This window comes from Pteropus medius, unplaced genomic scaffold (genome assembly GCF_902729225.1).
Source record: "Pteropus medius unplaced genomic scaffold, Ma_sr-lr_union100, whole genome shotgun sequence".
Taxonomy (NCBI): Eukaryota; Metazoa; Chordata; class Mammalia; order Chiroptera; family Pteropodidae; genus Pteropus; species Pteropus medius.
This window is the reverse complement of record NW_024347791.1, coordinates 25,950,854-25,975,663: the sequence shown is the minus strand read 5'-3', so window position 1 is coordinate 25,975,663 and position 24,810 is coordinate 25,950,854. Positions and strand designations below refer to the sequence as shown.

General features: G+C 32.9%; 1 protein-coding gene across 1 annotated transcript; it reads left to right on the top strand.

Moving 5' to 3' along the window:
* Window positions 1-359: 359 nt before the first annotated feature.
* CHMP2B (charged multivesicular body protein 2B) lies at window positions 360-24,810 on the top strand. Its single transcript, XM_039878263.1, has 6 exons — window positions 360-616; window positions 13,763-13,854; window positions 18,664-18,858; window positions 21,905-22,007; window positions 23,707-23,813; window positions 24,016-24,810. Exons 1-6 carry the CDS (start codon window positions 583-585, stop codon window positions 24,124-24,126), a joined length of 642 nt encoding a protein of 213 aa, XP_039734197.1. The 5' UTR covers window positions 360-582; the 3' UTR covers window positions 24,127-24,810.

The window sequence follows — 24,810 nt, the reverse complement described above, 5'->3', positions numbered from 1 at the left end:
TATTGATAGACAGCAATGGGATGATCGTAAATCAACTGGTACCGTGGCCACCCACACTTGTCCTAGGACTATGAAACGCCCCTACTTCCAGCTTCTCACAGGGCGAAAAGGAAAGAGCTAATCGAGGGTCAACTCTGTCAGCACTTAGCATGGAACCCGCATACAGAAGCCCCCAACACCACCCGCAGTCTCCCACGACCAGCTGTGAGCTCAAGTCCCCGCAGTAAAGCCGCGCTCTGACCCTAACAGCGCCAAGACACGGCAGCAGCCGAGGTGAGGGCAGCGGCGGCGGCTTCAGGCACCGCAGTGCGCAGGCGCAGGCTCACAACGCGCAGGCGCGGCCCAGAAGTGACTTCTCCAAAAAGTGCCTTAGTTCGCAGTCACCTGAGCTCCGGGAGACTCGGCTGCGGTAGGCTTCGCGGATACCGCCCTCTGCGGGTCTTGCGTGGAGACCCCGCCTTCTTCTCTCGCCCATAGGCTTCGCCACTCTGAACTCTCCAAGGGCCTGCTTTTCCTTCCTGTTCTTTACCAGTCTCCGGCCGGACCGGGCCGAGCCGGGCCGCGCGGGCGTGGTCCCTGACCATGGCGTCTCTCTTCAAGAAGAAAACCGTGGACGGTGAGTTCCAGGTCGGGCCGAAGGGGCCCAGCCCTATGTATCCATGGCGTGTTTTGGGGGCTTCCAGCCGCGATTCTTTCTCCTGTCCCTGGGGGCGGGGCTGGATCAACTGGCCCCACAGGTGACCGCCCTCATGCGTCACTTTTCTGCTTCCCCATCTCTTCTTACTGGCCCAACTCAACCTCACCTGGACAGTCTGGCTTCTTCCCTCTGATAACACAACACCAACTCCACCCCCCGCCCGCTTTCTCTTTTCTTTTTTCTTTTGGGAGATCCTGAGCATTTCGAGGAGGCGCAGGATGCTGCTGGCCCTTGAGTGTCATTAGCCTTGGTAGTTTAATGAATTTCTTGTTAGTTTCATCTGCTTGGTTTGTTGCTTCTTCAGTTTGGATCTGTACTACTTCTTGCCATGCAATCCGGAAACCTGTGCCTACAGAGGTTGAGGTGGGGAGGGTAAACAGAATCCAGTTATCAAAATGAACTTGAGTCTGGGTCGGTCTTGTTCCTAAGAACACTCCATCAGTAGAGATGTGAAATAATTCTTGACTGATTTCAGTATCAAAATAAAACCCAAGGGAAGTGCCTGGATTTAGTTTCATAATGAATTTTTCCCTCTTGTGATTATCTTTTGCTACCTAAAGTAAGAGATGTGGGATTTATCTGCATAGGCGTTTACATTTTAAGGTACTTGCATTGGTTCAGACGTTTAGCTCAATGTCATCTAAAGAGGAAAAGTGAATGCGCACAAATTGGTGTTTATAAGCAACGCCTATAATGTATGTTTACATAACACTGATTAGTCTTGATAGTCTTGATGTTTACATTGACTGCTACCAGGAATCAAATTCATTCAAGTTATTTAAAAATAGTGTTTCCCATTACATGCTGAGTTTAGGTTGCTGCTGGTTCAACCAAAGAATCGCGTCTTTTTAAGGGTCTAATTCTGCCACAGAAGGAGCAGTGGTAGCTAGACAGTGATTGGTACAAACAGAATGCTCAATCTAGACCTGGGGTAACTCCTTTATTCCTTTGTATTGACTATTTCAATGCCAGCAAAATTATTTTGGGGAGGATAACAAAGACATCATTTTTACTCTGCCACTCTACCCTTCAGCACACAATGTCATTTTAGTGCAATAATACATTTTGCTTACCTTTAATAGTTGAAAATGTTTTTTAAATTTGTTTACTTTTTATTAATTGAGACTTATTAACCATTTGTAGTATCAGAATAACTACCAAGGTGCTATAGGATGTAATGCAATTATGTGAAATGGGTTTTTATGTGTTTTATTCCTGAGAAGGCTGTTTAATATTTAATGTGGAACTTTATTTTTTTCAGTGTTCCAGTACCAATATTGATTTTCAGTTATTGTATAGTACTCGGGGGGCGGGGGGAGAGGTTTATTTCTTTGTTTCAGTTTTATATAGTTAGATTTTACTAAACAGAGGGAAGGGGTTGCATCTTTCTTACTGTGATATTACAAATTATATTAAATTTTTTAACATTAAATGCCAGACGTCCTTGCTTTAATTGCTTAATATCTGTCAAATAGTTTTAAAGACATAAATAACAGTTCTATATTCTCATTGCTATGCTTCCTGGTGCTTTTGGTAATTTAGTGACTATTGTGCTTGAAGTATAGAACTGAATTAAAAAAAAGACAATGAGGATGTGCAGTGAGGATGTTTAACGGTGTATTCATTTGGAATTGGGTTAATTCATCCAAGAAATAATGTTTTTGCTAAATAGACATATTTGTGGGAAAAAAGTCTTAAAGACTGTTGATAGTTCTTATGCTATTGATTTAAAAATCTGTATTGAAATTTCTGAATATAAATTTGGCCACCATGTACATTTATTATAACTATCAAACTGTATACTTGATGTTTTATTAAATTATCATGTCAATTCAAATCACTTAATGACATCTTAATTCTATTACTGTGTTTTTATTATTTTGATATAGAGCTTTATTGATGTTTTTACTCCTTGTTTTATTAAAAAGATCTTTTGCCTGTATAAAAGATGACAGCATTCTTCTTAACAGTAATGAGGCTATATATTATGAAACTTAATGTGTTTTTATGTAGTTCTGCCATATCTTTGGACTCAGTGGTTATTGATCATAAGATCTTTTACAGTATGTATCTTTTTGTCTGTTTCAACAGTAATGAAATTCTGATATATAAGGGAAACATGTAACTTTATAGATCTAGAGAATAATTGAATCTTTTTGTCTCTTTGGATTGGCTGGAAGAGTTGCACACTATATCATTAAAGACTACTGCACATGCAAATTAAAAAGGGAGACAACATTACAGCATATTACTATTCAGAGTTATGTTTAATTCATTTTTGACACAGAGATGAACAAGTCTCTGCACTGTATACTTTGTAACAGAAATTAATTAGTATTATACCTCAATGCCATAGAAGAGAAAGATTCTTTTGAATTTGAAATTACAATTGAGTCCTTGGTTTTCCTTCTACTGATATTTAATACGTGTATATATGTATGTATGCGTGTGTGTATATATATGTATATGTTAGGGTAAAGTGTTTACAGTGTTTTCCTCAGTGGACGAATGGTGACCTACCTCTTTATTATAGCTAATCGTGAACCTGTAAATCAGGATGCCATGAGGACTTGTCATAAGTGTACAACTAATTATGCCTCTTAAAAGATGAAGTTCTTTATGCACTATATAGTTTTTGTCTGTTATCCTAAATAAAGACAAATTTGAGGTCCAGCTTTAAGCCAACACTGAGTTAGCATTTTGTATGCAGTATCTTATTAGAATTCTCACAAAACCTATAGGTACTGTTATTATACCCTTTATAGATGAGGAAATTGAGAGTCTAAGGACTAAGTTACTGGCCCAGGATCATACAACTACTAAATGGCAGAGCCAGGACCTCATCCTTTTTGACTATTACCATTATTTTTTTCTTAGTAAATATCCTATAGCTCATTAAATTTTGCTGTTCTTGCTAAGTACTTGGAATTCTCAACTTTTGGTAGGTATCATGTAATGTACCTAGCTCTCAACTTCAACCTAGTTACCTTTTTTCTGTGAACTGGACTCTTTTCTTTCTTTTCTTTCCGAATTAGTGGTAGCTCTTTAATATCTAACGATGGTAGAACTAGAAACAACCCTCCTTTTCCTGACTCTCCCTTGACCAGCATTTCTTAGGAAGTATTGTCCAGTCTCTTTTTGCTCTTTATCTAAACCTTATGCAGTAGCGATGTCTCCTATCTCTACCTCTTTATTTCTAATGCCTCCCATTCTACACCAGTTTGCTTTACATCTCATGTAATGAGATTTTGCTAAGAATATCAGTGACTTTAAGATTGCCATTTTTTTGGTGATCATCTCTTGAACTTGTGTTTTACATTTGTTCTCAATAATAATTTCTTCCTTAAAATTCTCTTGGCTTCCATGACATTAACACTCTCTTAATTTTCTTCATCTTCCTCTGACCACTCTTTATCTTTCTCCTTTCAGGTTTTTTTTTTCTTTTCTTATTTCCTTTCTTCCTTTTTTGCATCCTTTCTTCCTTTTTGTCTTCCTTCTTTCCTTTCTTCCTCCCTCCTATCTTCTTTACTTTCTTTTATTTTTAACCTACCCCTTAAATATTAGTGTTCTTGGTTCCAGCATGGGCTACAACTATGCTAACTGTACACTATCTGCATGATCTTATCCAAACTCTTATTATTTTAATTATAACCTAAATATTGATGGCTTCCAAGTTTATATCTCTAGACATATTTTTCTTAGTTCTAGACCAATCCATCCAATAGTTTGCCGACTATCTCTACCTAAATGCTCCACAGCACATTAAAGAGATCTCAAACAGAAGTCATCACCATCTCATTTAAGTCAGTTCCTTTACCGGGTTCTCATCCTCTAGCGTTTGAGAGTTCTTGATTTTGCTCTCCACCTTTAAATAATTACCAAGTCCTGCGCCTTTTGCATCTTAAATATTTGAACATATGATATTCCTGTATGCCTTCAAATTCTTGTTCTAATTCAGATCCCATTTGTCTTGTACTTTACTAAATCACTTTTCTGCTTCTCTTTGCTACAGCTTCTTAGTCCTCAAATCATTCATCTACAGTTGCTTGTGTGATTGATATAACTGAAACCCAAATCTTTCTATTCCTCAGTATAAAACCCTTTACTGAATTGCAACAGGATCAAGTGGGTGCTCTTTAATAAGGCATATATGGCCCTCCTTGGTCTGGTCCTTGTTTTCCTTTTTGGCCATGTCTCTGGATATTTCACTATGCAACAACTGTTCTCATATTCATCTATGTATACCATACTTTTTCGCATTCTGAGATATTTTTGCTTATGATGCCCTTACACACAAAAAAATAAAAAATCTCTTTTTCTCTTCCTCTAGCTAACCTGAACTATCTCAGGTTGTTTCTTTCTCTAAGAATTCTTCTCTGATGCCACCTTAAATTATGTTAAATCCCTCACTCTTCGTGGCTTTTTGTTTTGTTTTGTTTTTAAGCATCTTCTTCCTGACTTGCATTCAGCAGAACCAAAGTAGATCCTTGTGTTTTTCCAAAGTTGGATAATGCTTATTCTGAGTGTTTCTTGCATTCCATATTTGCAAGAGTCTTCAGCATAAATGAAAATATCCCTGCAGCAGTTAACAGTTTCGAGACTAAATTCCAAAACAATGGTATTTACTAACCCAAAGTAGTGTTTCCAGTAACCAGATCTTAATACAATTGACATCCATATAATCGCTACCAACTTTGAACTTTAGTGCAGAGTTAGAAATAATTTCAGGAACACCGCTGAGAAACAGGAACAGAACTTATTGGTTTTTCTCTCATTGGGATGGTGTCCATGTATGTAAGTTGTCCAGAATTCAGAACCTGTGGAGTTTTGACTAAGTTGGGATAAATCTCTGGTCAAGAGGTCAGTTGTGATGTGACATTTTCATTAGCTCAAGAGGGAATAAAATCTACCATGTAGATAAACTGAATTCCCTCTAGAAATATTTCTGCATTCTTCCAAATAAAATATAACATTCTCATGGTGCTACCGACAGTACTCAGATCTTTCCTTGGATGTTGTGTGTTTCCTAAGTGCTTATTATTCTTAATATTTAAAAACTCTAACTTTACTTTCTATTTAGCCCCAACATTCCTGGCACACCAAAATAACAACAACAACAACAACAACAACAACAACAACAACAACGTGTGGGATTCAGGAACTCAGTATTCTCTTTTTAGAGATTTTCTAAGTAAAATTCTCCATACTTTTAGAATGAATATTTCTGTAGGAAAATGTCTTCCCTCTGTATTGCTCCATTCCTATTATAACACCAAAGACTGGTATTTCTTTTCATGCTACCATTGCTTATCTTCAAGTCCAGATGTTTGTGAGACTTTTTTTTCAGAGGAGCTTTCCCTCTAATTCCCCCACTTATTTAAGCTGAAAAATGCCCTTTGATAGTTTTCTGAATGGAGCTGTTATTGATGATAGTGCCAAAGCCTGTGTTTTTGAGAACCAAATGTGACCCATAGATCTGCTGACAGGTGGCCCATCTCAATACCTTCCTTCAGCTCTTGAGAAAAATGATATTTCAATAATAATAAATTCATTTCAGTGAATTCCTCAGGTCTTGAGTAATTTTTGAGACTTTACTGATAGAGAAAAAAATTATGCTACTGTAAGGCTAGATTCTCCTGTTTTCTCTTTATTATTTTGCTTCTTTCTTCCAAGCAGGTCCTGCTGAGTTTTTCAACTTCAGCCTAGTTCTCAAGTGGATTCTTGCCTCCCTGGACTATACTTGAAGTCGATGACATGACCCTCCACTGTTCTTTATGTTTCCTATAGTTTTTTTTTTTTTTTTAATTTTTAATTTTTGAATTTTTTTTAACCATGTATCAAAACTGGTTATTAAGCTGATACCATTCCTTTCTGGTTTCTGATACACTGTTTCCAAAACCTGAGAAACAAATTTGCTTTGCACATCAAATTGTGATTCCTTCTCACCCATTTTCTCATTGTCATTTTCCTCCTGCCTTTGAGTAAATTTGTTTCCTAGAGCCAGCATTTTCTAGATACCGACCTTTGATGTTTCCTTTTTGCCCCTAACCTTTGAGCTTGTAGGATTTTTGCAGTTTTTTTCTCCTCATCAATCCAAGAAGATGATGGTACATCACCACATAGCCGGGACTGCTTTCTACTTTATCGTCATTGGTGAGCTTCACTATGCCTGCAGAAAGTGTGATATATTAGAATAAAAAGTCCATCATGACCTTATAATAAAGCACAAAACCCAGTCTATGGTAGAGGGATGCTGTCTAGTGGTACCCTGCTGAGTGGTCCCATCTGCAGGTTGTGCCTCAGCGTTCCTGGTTCAGTAATCCTAAACTACCCTGCAAGCTTGAGACAGGCCCCCTCCCATCTCTCAAAAAGTAGGCACTTAAAACAATACTCACAGATTAATGAATGTCCATATTTACAGTTAATTACTTTTGCCTTAATCCTCAAATGTGTAAATTGTGTGTAAATGAGCAAGGTCTGGAAGGACGGCCATAATTCATGTTGGGGCTTAGCCTCAAACCCCACTGGAGAATTCTAGTAAGGTAGGCTGGTCCAATTGGAGGCTCTTTCAGATCTGTTTTTATTTTTTGTTTTTGTTTTTTTTTTAACTGTAAATAGATAGACTTTATTGACTTAGAACTGAAGAAGGCAGAATGACCTTTTCTGTCTATATCTTAAGTCCAAAATTTAACTCTGTGATCTTATGACTCTAGTATAAGCAGTATGTTATCTTGTTCAGTGCTAAGAGTCTGAAAGCCTTGAGGCCGGCTTGTAATTGCCAAGGAGGGAGTTGTCCTGGGTGGCTTTCTCTAAGCCTTAAGCTGGATATGGGAGGGGAAAGGGCGGTGGGTGAGGCAGCCTCCAGACCCTTTTTACATCACCAAATGGTGAAAGAGAGAGCATACCCTAGGTACATCCGTGTGCTTTTACTATTTTCACAATTTGAAAGTTTTCTGTTACACCTATTGTGAAATGCTTCACATCTAACACCACAAAGTAGATGAAGTGCTGTAGTATAAGAATTCAGGGCATGCTTTTTTGCCTGGAGAAAGAAGCAGATGTTGGACAAGGAAGCAGAGGGTGGACAAGAGCCAAACATTCCATCTTTCATAGATATCAGCAACACCTTGTATATGTTTCAGTCAGTGTCTGGACTCATAACAAAAAGAGAGGAAAGCAGAAAATTATAAGGGAAATATCTGATTATTTCAGTGCTCAATTTTTCCATTGTAGAAGGATATCTATCATGATTCAGAATTTACTAGTGTTAAATTTTTGATAACCAATAGGTTTTATTATACATTTTAAGGGAATATATTTTATATGCTTATAAGGCAAATTATTTTACATTTTAGGATATATGTTTATACTCCCTTAGATCACTGTTTACTAATATATTGCGATAGCTGACATAAAGGTGGGAATAGAAATAGATTAAAACAATAAAATACATGCATTCCTTATTCAAAGAGCTTGTGACTTGGGCAAGAAATCAGACCTATTAAGAAATAACTGTCATGGGAAATAAACTTTGCCTCAAAACATTAAAAGTGTCTCACAACCTTTCTCATGTTATTCCTTCTGAATTATCTAGAAGACGAAATCATTAAACGTGCATTTAGTTAGAGATTTTTTTTCTCTAATTTATTATGTTGAAACATAGTAGTTGTTTCCTGTTTAGTTAGGGATTGTTTTAAAAAATGAAAGTAATTAGTTTTATAGGATACACATATCATTTCATATGAAAAAAAATATTTTACTACTTTTTTCCATGTACCACATAATATGTTTTAAAATATTATGCCTCTGTTTTAGTATATAACATTAGATTCTCTCAGTTTATAGCTTGGAGTTGTTTAAATATTAATAGGTCTATTAACAATAGGCTGTGGAATTTCTAGTAGTTAATTTTCTTTATTTTTCCTTCTCTAATATACTGTGACAGTTATGGTACACATAATTACATAAAATCAAGAAAAGCAAAATCAAGCTGTTTGATTAAATTCTGTTTTGTTAACATTTTATGTTATAATACTTGTTTTCAACAAAGATGGCTGGATCTATTCTTTATTCTCTGATTCTTCAACACTAACCGGATGTTTCCAACAATTCAGTTAAATTCTAACACTATCTGGAGTTAGCACAGACCCCACAGGTTAAGGCCTCAGTCCCCCAAGACTCTCCTCACTTAAGATGCCAGTCACAAGTCCCAGGTTGCCACAATTACTTCTGACCAACCAGCTATAAATTCAGGTGTCACCACAACTCCCTCTTCAGATTTGATAATTCACTAGAACAACTCTCAGAACTCATGAAAGTGCTTTACGTACTGTTACTGGTTAATTATAGGGACAAAACTCAGGAACAGCTAAATGGAAATATGGTATTGAGGGAGAAGGGCAGTGGCACAGAGCTTCCATGCCCTCTCTGGCATGCCGCCTTCCCAGTATGTCATATATTCACCATCCCAGAAGCTCTACCAATCTCTTTGTTCAAGAGTTTTTATAAACCAGTCTCCAGCCTTACTCCCCTCCTATGAGGAATGGCCCTGAAAATGCCCACCCGCTAATCAAGTATTTGGTCTTTCTGGTAACGAGCCCTATCCTGAAGCTATCTCAGGATTCCCCTTCCTGAGTCAAAAGACATTACTATCACTCAGGAAATTCCAAGGGTTTTAGAAGCTCTGGGCCAGGAACTCGGGACGAAGACCAAATATATTTTTTTCATGATACCATCCTAGTAATGAGAAATTATCTTAATAGAATTCTAGATCTTAGCAGTCAAGGCTTTCAGCAGTTGCTTTGCACCTGTGTCAGTTATCTGGCCACAGTTATCAATATGGTGACATCAATATGGTGACTTCTTTTTCAGTTTATTACTATTTATTACTATTATTAGAAGACCATCATTACTATCTCAGTACTTCATCTTATACTAGTTGAGTTTATGGAGATTTTAGTATACAAAGTGGTTATATACAAAAGTTCATTTGTAATTTCACAGTTTTAAATTTAGAGCATATTTTCCATTGAAACAGTAGGGTAAGTGGTGAATGTTTTCATACCAAGAAGAAAATTGACAATGTTTGAGCATTGAGGATGAAAAGGCTGATGATTTCTTTGAAAAATAGGGAAATGAGAGCTTTCATTACTGTTTCGTTTAGTGCCAGTCTATAGATGTCAGAGGAAAGATATTGTGTGTTGTGGACTGAACTGTGTTCCCCCAAAATAAGTATGTTGAAGCCCTAACCCTTTTGTGACTATATTTGGAGATAGGGTTTTTAAAGAGGTAATTGAGGTTAAATGAAATCATGAGGGTAGAGCTCTAATCCAATAGAACTGGTATCCTTATAAGAAGAGAAGGAGACACCAGAGATGGGCACACACAGAAAAAAGGCCATGTGAGGACACAGCAAGAAGGCGGTCATCCCCAAACCAAAGAGATAGGCCTCAAGAAAAATCAAACCTGCCAACACCTTGATCTTGTTCTTTTAGCCTCCTGAACTGTGAGAAAATAAATTTCTGTTTTTTAAACCACCCAGTCTGAAGTGTTTGTAATTGCAGCACTAGCAAACTAATCATGTTATTTTAGAATAAGATTTCAACAAATGCTCCATGGAACATTAGTATCTAGGAAATGTTAATAGAGATTTCTGAAAAGGGATCCTTGGCTTAATAAATTTGGGAAATAATCTATAATATATTCTCCCCTTAAGGATTGACAGTGCACATTCATATGTTAAACATTCTTAGAAACCTTGAAACAAAGAAATCTGTTTAATTTTTTTTTTTCAACTTCAACATTTCTCAAACATATTTGTCTACAGAACACGTCCTTCTTTTTAAATGAGTTGTACATTTCTCATCCAGAAGAAAGTAGGTGGAGGGAGAGACATATGCCTCTTCATCTCCTTCTCTCTTCATATACCCCTAAGGTATGGCATGGTTTTATATTTCTATATATAAGGAGCACATAGAATGTGTTCTTAGTAAATCCTGAGCATGAGATGTTCACCACTATAACTTAGTTGAAAAACAGAGTAAGCAAAGAAGGGGAAATGAATGTCTTGTATGTAGGATATAGGAGATCTAGCATCTTATTTTAACTTTATTTAGAAAGCCATTTTAGTTGATTAGTTGTATTTTATATAATGACTTGAAATATTTTTCACCCAGTTTGAAATACTATATGTTTTTATTGATATGGATCTACATTTATAAGGATTATTTCTGTGATAACTTTATTTCTTCTTTGCCTGAAAGGTTTCACAGCAATATATAGTAATTAAAATCAGAGCCCTTAGAATCAGACCACCTGTATATGAATCTTAGCACTTTTTCTCCTTTTTGGGCAGATAACCTCACCAAGTATTAATTTCCTCCTTTGAAATAAGTGAAGTAATAGTACCTACCTTTGGGGGTTGTTGTGAGGCACTTAATATAGTGCCCATTACTCAGTATAATTAGTTATTTTTATTCTGAAAAAAGTTACACTATACATATAGAAAGGTATAGAACATAAGTTTTGATTCTCTATCATAAAAAGCATAGTAGTTGCTGGCTTTGTTATTTTAATTGAGGTGAAATTCACATAACATTAATCATTTTAAAGTGAACAGGTCAGTGGAACTGAATACATTCACGGTGGTGTGTAACCACCACCACCTGTAGTTCCAAAACATTTTCATCACCTCAGACTAAAACTCTGTACCCATTAAGCAGTGATTCACCATTCCCCGCTCTCTTCAACTCCTGGTGACTACTAATCTGTTTTCTGTCTTTATGGATTAACCTATTCTGGATGTTTCATATAAGTGTATAATCATAAAACGTGGCCATTTGTGTCTGGTTTCTTTCATTTAGCATAATATTTTTGAGATTTACCATGTTGCAGTAGTATCTACTTCATTTATTTTATAACAATAATATTTTAATATATATTAATATATTGTATTATAATATTATATATATATATATATCACAATTTGTTTATTGATTTGTCTGTTCATGGACATTTGAGTTGGTTCCACCTTTTGGCTGTTGCGGATAGTGCTGCTGTGAACATTTGTGTAGACGTATTTTTTTAGGTTCCTGTTTCACTTCTTTTGCGTAAATACCTAGGAGTGGAATTGTTGGATCATATGGTAATTTTATGTTTAACTTTTTAGTATGTGTGTTGCTGAAGTGAGCATGATGTTTAACTTTTTGAGGAACCACCAAACTGTTATCCATAGTAGCTGAAATAATTTACATTCCTACCAGTAGTGTGCAGGAGTACCAGTCTCTACATCCTCATCAACACTTGTTATTTCCTTTTTGGTTTTTGATGACAGCCATTCTGTTAGATTAATTTCCCTAATGACTAATGATATTGATCATCTTTTTCATGTGTTTATTGGCCATCTCTATATCTTCTTTAGAGAGATGTCTATTCAAATCCTTCACCCATTTTTGATGGGGGTGTTTGTCTTTTATTTTTGAGTTGTAAGAGTTCTTTATATATTCTGGATAATAGACTCTTACCATATAATATACATATTTTTCTCCTTATATATTAGCAGACTTATTTATAAAGTCTGCTAAAAAAATGTTTGTTTGTTTTTTACCTTTCAAATTCCATTTATTTTATTTGAAAGAATTTACAGAGTAAAATGCTTATTAGTTGCAGAATTGTCTTTTCAATTGATAATGTAGGTTGTAGGTTGTCTTTTCAATTGATAATGTCTTTTGATGCACAGTTTTTAATTTTCATAAAGTCCAATTTATATATATTTTTTCTTTTGTGGTTTGTGCTTTTAGTGTCATATTTAAGAATCTACTGCAAAATCCCAGCTCATGTATGTTTATTCCTGTGTATTCTTTAAGAATTTTATGATTTTTATCTATAATATTTTGGTCATTCATCATTTAGGGGTTAAATTTTATATATGCTGTGCAGCAGGGGTCAGTTTTTCTTTTTCATGTGGATATCCAGTTCCCCCAGCATCATCAAATGGTGCTGGGGGAACTGGATATCCACATGAAAAAGAAATGAGACTGTTCTTTCTGTTGTTTTTTAAAATCTCTTTACTAAGAAGGTACTCGTGAAGTGATTAATATCACTGATTCAGGAAACAGAATATTTGGATCCAAATTTGACATTACTGCTTACTGCCTTGTGATCTTGGGCAAGTTATTTAAACTTGCTAACACTCAATTTTCTTATTATAAAATAATAGAAAAATCAACCCCATGGCATTATTGACATTATATTGTATAATATGCATAAAGCACTTAAAAGATTCCTGACAATGAGACAACAGTTTGTGTAAGAATTACCATCTATATCTGTGATCCTTTGAAGAAATCACTATTTACTAACAACTATCTAACTTATCACCCGTCAGGCCTAGACTAGTATTTTCATTCTTTAGAAGGAAAGACTGATGGATCCAGATAACTTAAGTAAATTAGAAATACATTGAATGGACCCTTACAGTACTGCAGGGCATTGTATATGTTATTTACTCCTTAACAACAACCCCTATTTTATAAGAAACCTGAGGTCTAGAGTGTAAACAAACTTTTCCAACATAACCATCATATAATGATCCGGTGGCAGATGTGGGAATCATTGGAAGGTCTGCTGCTTCACTCTGTTATGACGACTTAGTGTAAAAATAAAAAAGATTTAATGAAAACATAACCTGTCATTCTTTCTAAAATTTCACATAATACAGGAGTAAGGAAATATGAAAAAGGTGTGCATGTGTGTATGTGACATATATATGTGCCATATAAAACATTGTATACAAATCAGTTCTCTAAGGGAATAGTTTATTGTGATTTATATGTCCATTTGGCTAAACCTCAGATTATAACATACTTGTACTCCCTTTTGTAATTCTTTATATAATCATTATTTATAATTCAAGTTCGAATATTTGTTTAATATATTGCAAGAAAAAATTATAACATCTAGTAAATCAAGGTTTATTTTTTATTGATGTCTGAATCCAATATTTTAAATGGTATTGAAGAAAATTTTACAACCCATACATTTAGGTTTCTTTTGTGGTTCTCTTAGATGTAATAAAGGAGCAGAATCGAGAGTTACGATGTACACAGAGGGCTATAAGCAGAGATCGAGCAGCGTTAGAGAAACAAGAAAAACAGCTGGTAAGTTGAACATTAAATTTCAGTTTAAGTTTTCAAACAAATTTGGAAATTAGCGTTGGAATAATTTGCTAACTAGGAAAAAGACACATGGCAGGTGGTGATTTGCTTTACCAAGAAGTGGCAATGTCTTTCTGCAATTTCTGCTTACCTTTGTTTATTGTGTCATTCTGCAGACTTTTATCAGAATTCTTTGCGTTCTGCTGATTATAAAATGAAGTTATTCTTTATTTTGTAAAAGTCATAAATGACTAGGAAGAAATATTGCTCAAGACAGAGCCAACATCTCAGTTACGAACAAAGATAAAATAGTCTTGGAAACTAGAGGTTTACAAGAAAATAATTATGTTAACTTATAGGTGTCTTACTTGATATTTTAACTTGATATTTTAACTATCATTGTGTCTGTGATAATGAATGCACTTTTAAAAATAGATTGGCTATCTTTAAATATTTTTATTATTTTTTAAAACGTTGCTTAAAATATTTTTAAAAACAGCATGATTGAGGTATAATTGACATGCCATAGACTGTACATATTTAAAACATACAATTTGATACATTTTGACATATGTATCAACTGGTGAAACCATTATTGCAGTCAAGGTAATAAACATATCCATCATTCCCCAAAAGTTTCCTTATTCTCTTTGTCATCCCTCCTACCCTACCCCTTCTTGTCTTCCTCCTCCTTAATTAGGCAAACACTAATGTCACTGTAAATTAATTTACATTTTTAGAATTTTATATAAATTGAATTATATATTATGAACTCGTTTTGCATATGACTTTTTCACTAATAACTATTTTGAGATTAATTAATGTGACATGCATCAGTATTATTATTATTTTATTTTTTTATTTTTTTTTATTTTTTTAATGAATGCTATTCTGTTGTGTGGATGTTCCACAATTTGTTTATCTATTTACCAGCAGGTAGACATTTAGGTTATTTCCAGATTTTGGCTACTTTGAATAAAGTTACTTTAAACAGTCAGTTGAAGTCTTTGTGTGAACATGTGTTTTCATTTCTCTTGGATATATTCTTAGGAGTAGGATTGCTGGGTTAAATGTATATTTAATTTCATAAGAGTGCTAAAAAATTTTGCTAAGTGGCTATACTGTTTTCTGTTCTCACCACCTATGTATGCAAGTAAAGTTGTTCTAGATCCTGGCCATTCTAGTGGTGTGTAGTAGATTGTCATTTTAAATTGCATTTTCCTGTCACTATTGATTTTCAGCATCTTTTCATGTGCATATTTCCATTTACATATCTTCTTTGCCAAAGTGTCTGTTGAAATATTTTACCCATTTTTTTTTTCCATCAAATTGTTTTCTAATTATTTACTTCTAAGAGTTCTTTATGTATTCTGGATACACGTGCTTTATTAAATACATGTTTTGCAAATATTCTCCCCAATTCTTGGCCTTATCTTTTATTTTCCTAATAATGTCTTTTGAGGAACAGAGATTTTTATTTTATTATTATTTTATTTTATTGTTATTATTTTCTTCTATGATTAGTGCTTTTAGTGTCTTATCTACGAAATCTTTGCTTACCCCAAAGTCATTAATATTTTTTTCCTTGTTTTCTTCTAGAACTATTATAGTTTTAGTTCTTACATTAGAACTATGAAACATATTGAAGTAAATTTCACTGTGTTGTCAGGCGAGGGTAGAGGTTTACTTTTTGCATATGGAATTCAGTTGCATCAACATCATTTGTTGCTGACATCTTTCCTTGTTCAAACACCTTGTCATCTTTGTGGAAAATCAGTTGTCCAAATACACATGAGACTCATTCTGGGTTCTATGCTATTCCATTGATCTATGTGACTATTCTTAAGCCGATACCACATGTTTTATTAATATAGCTTTATAGTAAGTCTAAAAGTTATATTACTGTTAATCCTTCAACTTTGTAATATTTTCAAAATTGTTTTGGCCGTTTTTGAGGTTCTTTGCATTTCCATATGAACTTTAGAATAAAGTTGTCAATTTCTAATAAAAAAGATCACATTTTGATTGGGATTACATTGGATACGTAAACTAATTTGGGAACACTTGACATCTTAACAATATTGATCCTTAACAAACCACGAACATGCTTTATCTCTTTATTTAGATATTTAACAGTGTTTGTACTTGTAATTATACAGATCCTCTACTTCTTTTGTCAGATTTATCTGTAACTATTTCATATATTTGATGCTACATGATATTTTGAAAATAAATTCAATTTTTGATTGTCTAGTATTGGTATAAAACAATGCATTAATATCTTGTATATTAATCTGGAATCCTGTAATCTTCCTAAATTCCTTTATTCTAGTAGCCTTTTGTAGATTCTATTAGATTTCTACATGGACAATCATGTTATCTGTGAATAAATTAAACTTTTCATCTTCTTTTCCAATCCTGATGCTTTCTCTTTTCATACTTTATTACACTGGCTAGAGTTTCCAGTGTTAAATAGAAGTGATGATAGCAAATATCCTCATATTTTTTACTAACCTTAGGGGGGAACATTCAGTCTTTTACCATATTAAGTATGATAGTAACTGTAGGATTTTTGTAGGTGCCCATTCTCAGGTTGAGGAAGTTCCTCTTTATCCAGTTTGCTGAGACTTATCGGGAATGAATTTTGTCAAATTATTTTTCCATTTTTGCATCTCTTGAGATGATTATCATATAATTTTTCTCTAGTCTGTTGATATAGTGACTTGCACTGATTAATTTTGCAAAGTTGAATCAAGCTTTTTGCTCCTAGGATAAACTTCATTGGTAATAATGTGTTTGAAATATTTTTTGTTTCAGTATGCTGAAATTTTGTTAAAAATGCTTGCATCTATGTTCATAAAAGGTATTGATTTGTAGTTGTCTTTTCGTGTCATGTCTTTTATTTGCTTTTGACATCAAAGAATGCTTATCTTAAAAACATGAGTTGAAAAGTGTCACTCTTAACTTTACTGGAAGAGTTTGTATATTTCCTCTTTAAACATTTGATAGGATTCAGTGAAGCCATCAGGGGTAAAGTTTTCTTTGTGGATAGGTTTTTAAACTACAAGTTTATTTTTTTTAAAAAAAAGTAGATGTAGGTCAAGTTATCCATCTTTTTGACTGAGCTTTGGTAGTTTGCATCTGTCAAGTAATTTGTTCATTTCTACTAAATTTTAAAATGTAATGACATATTGTTGTTTATGATATTTTATTATCTTTTAACATCTTTAGGTTATGAAGTGATGCCCCCCGCCTTGCAATCCCAATATTTGTAACTTAAGTGTTTTCTCTTTCTCTCTCAGTTGTTTTTCCTCATCTGCCTGACTAATGGTTTATCAATTTGATCAATCACTTGTTTAAAAAAGAAAAAAAAAACACTTTGATTTCATTAATAGTCAATACTGTTTTTTTCTCTTCTAGTTTATAGATGTCTTAATTATATTATTTTCTTTTGTGTACTTTGTGTTTTATTTGCTCTTCTTTTTTCTGCTTTTCTATTTTGAAGCTTTTGAGATTTTTTTTCTAAATATAAGCTTTAATGTGAGAAATTTCCCTCTAAGAACTGTTTTAACTGCAGCACACATATTTTGATCTGTGGTATTTTTATTTTATTAAGTTCAAAATATTATCTCATTTCCTTTGTGATTTTTTTTTTATTGTTAACCTATGACTTACTTAGAATCATATTGTTTAATTTCTACTCGTTTGTGATTTTCCTTCCATATCTTCCTTAATGATTTCTAGTTTAATTTGTTGTGGTTAGAGGACATACTTTGTATCATTATATCATTAAATTTATGGAACCTTGTTTTCCGATGCAGAATATGGTATATTTTGGTAATTTTCTTTATAGTGTACACTTGTAAAAAATTAGTTTTATGCTGCTCTTAGTGAATTTTTTTTATATATATTACTGTTAGTTAAAGTTGGTAATAGTGTTTTTTGTAAATCTGTGTCAGTACGGATTTTCTGTCCACTTGTTCTAACAATTATAGCAATATACATAAGAAAGGAGTCGTTGATATACCTCATGCTAATTGTGTATTTGTCTGTTTGTTATTTCAATTCTGTCAGTTGTGCTTCATCTATTTTGAAGCACTGTTATTAGGTACATACACATTTAGGGTTGTTTTGACACCTTTAGATATTTATTCCTTTATCATTATGAAAGGCTCCTTTTTATTTCTGGTAATATTCCTAGTTCTCAAGGCTTTTTTTGATCTGATGTTGATATAACCACTCCAGATTTCCATATTTTAATAAGTATTTATGTAGAATATATTTTTCTATTCTTTTATTTAACTTTTTTTTTAAGTTGATTTCTTGAGATAGCACATATTTGGGTTCTTATCTGACAAGTTTCCTTTTATTTAAATACTAGATAGACTTTTTCACTTACTATGTCTATATTATTAAATTTAAATCTACCACTGTCCTCTTTTTTTGTTGTTGTGTCTCACCAACTCTTTTTATTCTTTTTTTCTACCTATTTTCGGGTTGAGGTTTTTTTTATTATTATTATTATTTAACTTTTTTTAATCTTTTGAGCTCTATATGAGTACTCTTGTACTCTTTTAGACCAACTATGTATTTGGGGATGAAGGTCCTAGTTGGCTCTTTCTCATGTAAACGTGTGGAATAAATTGCTCTTTCAAATTACTCTTTTCTTTCTATGATTTTATGACAGCCTCTACCTCACTTCATGATCAGGGGAAAGGGTAGGGTATATACATTAGATCTGTTCTTCTGAAATAAATCATTGAGGCCTACCCCTTAATGATTTTATTTTCCTCTTTTTATTTCCTCTCTTAGGAATTAGAAATTAAGAAAATGGCCAAAATTGGTAATAAAGAAGCTTGCAGAGTTTTAGCCAAACAGCTTGTACATCTACGGAAACAGAAAACAAGAACTTTTGCTGTAAGTTCAAAAGTCACTTCTATGTCCACACAAACAAAAGTGATGAATTCCCAGATGAAGATGGCTGGAGCAATGTCTACTACAGCAAAAGTAAGTGGGAGCCTTTATGTCTATAGGCTTAGAGTTTAAGATATTTAAATATCAATATTCAAATCAGATTTAAAAGTACCTCCTGAAATATATGTAGTAAAGAAATTGTAATTTTTAGTAAAATGAATTAGAGTATTAGAAAATCCTGGTAACTACTTCTAGATACTTTATTCATTTGTTTTAATATAAAATGTCTTGTTCAAGGACATTTCCATTGTCCCAAGCTCACATGTGGCTTTTAAATTTTTTAAATTGACTTAAAACAGTGTTTGCTTTTTTTTCTTAAATTGTCAGAGATTTTTGAGGTTATTATTTCATTAAGCTGTAAGGTTTGATTACTTTAGAGTTGTAATTTCCTCTTGATTCATTTTTATTTATGTGTCAGAAGGACACATGAATACTATCAGGAGGATTTATCAGTTAATTTTAATAGGAACTTACGTTTAGCTTAGTCTTTATATAAAAAATGTTTCCACTATAGAATTTAAAGTGCTCTGAGCCTTTTGATTTTTTAATAAATAATGAGCTTCTCGTTGCACATGAAGTACTGTGAGGAATAAGAAGTTTAAGACAAAAACTCTGCTCTCACAGATCTTATTGTTCACTTGGGGATGAGTGGTTAAGATCTGTCTGAGAAGGAAACACACTGTGTGTCAGTCTTTGCTAAACGTTAGTGAACTGCACAGATCTTTGAATGGAATGATTCGAAAGACTTTGTAGAAGACCTAGGTCTTAAAAACTTCACTAGGTGTTATATACAGTCAAGAAGAAGTATGAATATGAAAAAGCAAAAGGCAAAAAAAGCCACAAAGGAGAGAAAGTATAAGGTTCACATTCGGAAGATGATATATGCAGTTGATTCTTTTTATTTGCAGTATTTAATACTCTATAAAGTTGGGAACACTGTCATTAATTCATGGTTAATGCACTATAACTCATGCCTGAACAAAGCTTATCTAACAAAGTGTATTTTCTCATAAGCATATCACATCATTTTTGCACTTAGGAACACTATGTAACACTTTAGTACTGTGCTTGGGTACCATTTTAAAGAGCAAAATCACCAACATGGCACACACATGAGTCAATAAATAAACAGCAAAAAGGATACTTGTTTACATTGAGAGCTGAAACAAGAAGGCAGTGTTACCTTGTTTGACCTCACCTGAAAAATGTGCCTGTTGTGCAACTCAAATTTTTGTTGCTCTGTGCTTGTCCACAAATGAGCACAAAAGCACTGCGAGATTGCTTTGAGGTTACAAATAAATTTTAGTGAGTAGGCAAATTCATAAATATGGAATCCAAAAATAATGAGGATCGACTATAATTGTTTTTGCAATTTTCTGCATGTGGTAGAGAAGGAGAAGATACCTAATATGGTCCTGCCATATACAGATGTCTGGACTGGAATTTTTACTTAAATTTTTTAGAAATGAGTTAATTCAGCAAGTATTTGTTTAGATCCTAAAGGTAGGAACTATAACAAGTGATAAGGATGAAGTAGAAAGGAAAACCAAGGGCTTAAACTGTAATAGATCGCAGTCTGTTTAAAAATCACCCCATTCGAGAGAGAGTTTTGTGCTGTGATTAAGAACATAAGTTCTAGAGCCAGATTACTTGGGTTCACATCTCACCTCCACTAAATAGATGTGTGACCAGGGCAAGTTATTTCACCTTTCTGTGCCTTCACTTTCCATTAATGATGCAGGGAAAATGGTAGTACTTAGCACATAAAGATTTATCAAGTATAAATGTCATTTAATTTTAAATATGATATATATATATAAAGTGCTTAGAATAGTGTCTGACACACAGGTTATATAGGCATTAAATGCTGTATTATAATTATTATTGTTGAAAATAATTTCTTTACAATAAATAATTGTATGTATAATAGTATAAGTTGCAAGTAAAGTATTATAATTTACGCTAATAAATAAAAAATTTCATCTATAGTGAGTAGGATTTAACAGAGGTACATATTCTAATATGGGATATCAGGAACTACTCTCTGAGAAAGTGATATATAAACTGAAATCTGAAGTGTTGATCGTAAAAACAAATGTAGAAGTGAGTGGTAGCATTTTCAAAGGTCCTGTAGTAGGAGGGAACATGATATATTTAAAGAAATGAAAGATCAGTGTGATTAGAGGGCAATGGTGTGAAATAAGACTGGCTTGTTAAGTAGAGTTTAATTGATGTTTGGTCTCACAGGCTCCTTATGGAATTTGACTTTTAATACTAAGAGTAATGGAAAGCCACTGGGGAGTTAGGTGTGTATGAGCCGAGGGGTATGTAGTGTCGTAACTAAAGATTACCTTGGCTGCAGCATTGCCTACAGATTGTCTGAGAAAAGACTGTATGCTTTACATCTTTGAAACCAATGTTTTATACTGCATAGTGTCTTTTAATACTGAACTAACTTTACATAACACATATAAATTATATATTTTATATGTACATATTTTGGCTATACTAATGGCATTAACCTCTTAAATAAGTTGCGAATTAAATGTAAGAGAATTCTTTGCACATATTTTTGCAAAATTCAGTGTTTTCTATTTTTAAACCATGGTTTAAAATACATTAATGGATTTAAGTACATATGCTAATATATCATTTTTAATTAGACATTAAATTAGTGAAAAATCTTGTAAAAATTAAGTTAAAATTTGCTTTAATTAAGATATTATATAAATTAAATTATGTGGTAAGCATACCACATAATAAATAAATATAGTTTTCCCATTCGAATAGCAATGGATTTTGTTGATACTGTTTTTTATTACATGATTTTTTGCTTACCGTTCAGATGAGTTTTTTTGTTTGTTTTTTTTATGCCAGTCTTTATTATATAAATGTTAAACAGATGGTTTCCAAACCAGTATTTTATTTTTTTCAAGAATACATAACATTTTTATGTGTAGTTATAGCAGAACGTATAACTTTTCAAAGCTCACCTCTCTTTGATGTATTCCCTTTGGACTTATCCACAGTAACATTTTCATAATTATGTGGCTAATATGAATGTTTTCATATTTTAAAGACAATGCAGGCAGTTAACAAGAAGATGGATCCACAAAAGACATTACAAACAATGCAGAATTTTCAGAAGGAAAACATGAAAATGGAAATGACTGAAGAAATGAGTAAGTTTAATAACTTTTAATGTAATGTACAGTTTTCTCATCTTTGAATTATCCAAGTTTATTTACAAGTAACTTCATATTTTCATCCATGAAAGCACAAATATTGAAAAAAGATACAGGACCCTTCTAGATAGACATCTCTATTGTAACTCTAATGTATTTTTAAATTGGCAATGTATAAGGCTCAAAATTTTATTAACTGAAGGATAAATAGAAAATGCCATATTTTTATGTCTTATTGGCCCTAGCAGTTTTACTTTATTGATTAGTGGACCAAAACCAACTTGTGAATAAAATAACTCTTCCTGGTATAAGTTGGGTGGTTTCAGAGTTGTGTTGATTCTTTCATACTGTAGATCTTGGAGGCAGAGATGATGGAGTTCTTTCATTCTTTTTTTTTTTCCTCTCCCAAAGTTATTTAAAATTTAGTTTTCTTTTTTTTTTAATATAAACTTATTGCATGCTGTGGTGAAAATATGGAAAACAAAGGGGAAAAGTATATTATAAAACATCTATCATCACACCACTCAGATATAGTTGATGTTGTGTTTTTTTCTTTATTTTCCCATAACCTATAATAGTTATATCATATTACATGTACAATTTTGAACTTCATCCTACTTTTAAAAAACAATAGTATAACATAAGCATGTACTCATGATCTTAAATCTTCTTTGGTCTTTTTTTTAAAAAAATGTTTTATTATTGCATAACATTAATATTAAATAACATCAACTCTAATTTATTGAAACATTCTTACATTGGTCAATAAGATTGTTTTTAAATTTTCAGTATGTATTATCTTTGTGTAAATTTTTTAAATCTCCTTGGAGTATGAATTTTTATAAGGCTTTTGGTTCATATTACCAAATTCTTCTCAGAAAGACTATACCAGTTATTATTTCACCATAATGAATGAGTGACTCTTTTCAGCATCCTAGTCAACATTAAATTATTACTTATGTGATGATCTCAAAACTAGCAACATTTTTGCAAAGATTTTTAAAAATTATTTCAATTATAGTTTATATACAATATTAGTTTTAGGTGTACAGCATAACGATTAGGTGTTAATTAAACTTACAAAGTGATCACTACAATAAGTCTAATACCCGCCTGACACCATATTTATTACAATATTATTGACTATATTCCCTATGCTTTGCAATGTTAATAAAATATTGAACCTTACACTTTGTTAGAATATTCTACCTACATGTTGAATGTAAATTTAAGAAAGCTGAAATTATAATTATAGGCATAAAAAGAGGAAATTTTCTTCCAAATGTTTATAGGATATTTGTTTCTTATATTTTTTTCCATGGTCAGGTTTAATAGCTCATATTCAATTTGCGGAATCATATTTAAAAAATTTTAATCCTATAGCTATGGATATTGTATAGTTGTTCATTAAAGGTTTGTTAAATAATTTTTAAAAATCTGAGTATATTTGTTTTATTATAGGATAATTTGTGTTGAAATGAATGTTATTCCAGATTTATTGCCTCAAAAATGTATTTATCATGAACTTCATTGACATTTGAAAATGACTTTTGTAATTTGTTGGTTCACTTAAATTTGCCTTTCTGTAATATACAAACTATAAACACATAGTTGGACCACCTTCTAAAAATGTAAATCTAACCTGAAATCTATTTGAAAGTAACTGCTTTGTTTCACCCCTTCCCCCATACACAAGTCAATGACACACTTGATGACATCTTTGATGACTCTGATGATGAAGAAGAAAGCCAAGATATTGTGAATCAAGTTCTTGATGAAATTGGAATTGAAATCTCTGGAAAGGTAGGAGTGTCACCTATTCGCAGCTGGAAATAGTTTCTACTGCTTTTGTCACTTAATTATTTTAAGTTGTCCTTTACCGTTAAGTTCGTGATTTTATATTTGTTTGAAAAGCAAATTAAGCCTCTTTGTAGCACATCTTTTATGTCCTATCCCAAATGTTTAGTAATACTCTTTTTTTTTTCTTTTTCTCTCTTTAATATAGATGGCCAAAGCTCCATCAGCTGCCAGAAGCTTACCATCTGCCTCTACTTCAAAGGCTACGATCTCTGACGAAGAGATTGAACGACAACTCAAAGCTTTAGGAGTAGATTAGTCCAAAAAGCCATAACATTTTGCTTATAATTATTTACTGGAAACCAGGTACATTGAAGATTTCTTTTACAAAACACATTGATTTTGCAAAAATGAAGACCACAAATGAACATTGTTTCCTAAACTCATAGCTATTTTGAATCTTGCCAAAGAATGACAGCGTTAGAAAATGAGAACACTTTGGATTTTAATTAGAACTATTTAGGAGTGTTGATGTGTAAAAAGTTGACTTCTTTTTGCATGGCATAGAGAAATTATGTTCATTACTTTGCGTAGTTTATGTTCTAAATCTTTTTACAATGAATACAAAAATCTTGTTAAATGCTAGTAGGCACCAACTTAAAAGAGTCTTGTAAAAATATTAAAAGTATATCATTAATTCTGTGTCTGTTACTTGTCCTTTGTAAGTGATATGTGTTATGAACATAGGTGATTAAGATACTAAATTATTTTTAAATGACCTAAATGAAGAGTGCTGTTTAAACATCTGTCTTAAACAAAAACTGTCATGAGTTTTTCTTTTTTTTTTCCTTTGAGAGACATTCTAGTTGGTAAGTTTATTACTTTTCGAAATGTGCTTGGCACTTGCCTTAAACAGCACAAACATATTGTGCACATCTTTAAATTATTTTAACTGACAGAAAAGAATTACATTTTCAAATAAAATTGAGACTTCTTACAAAAA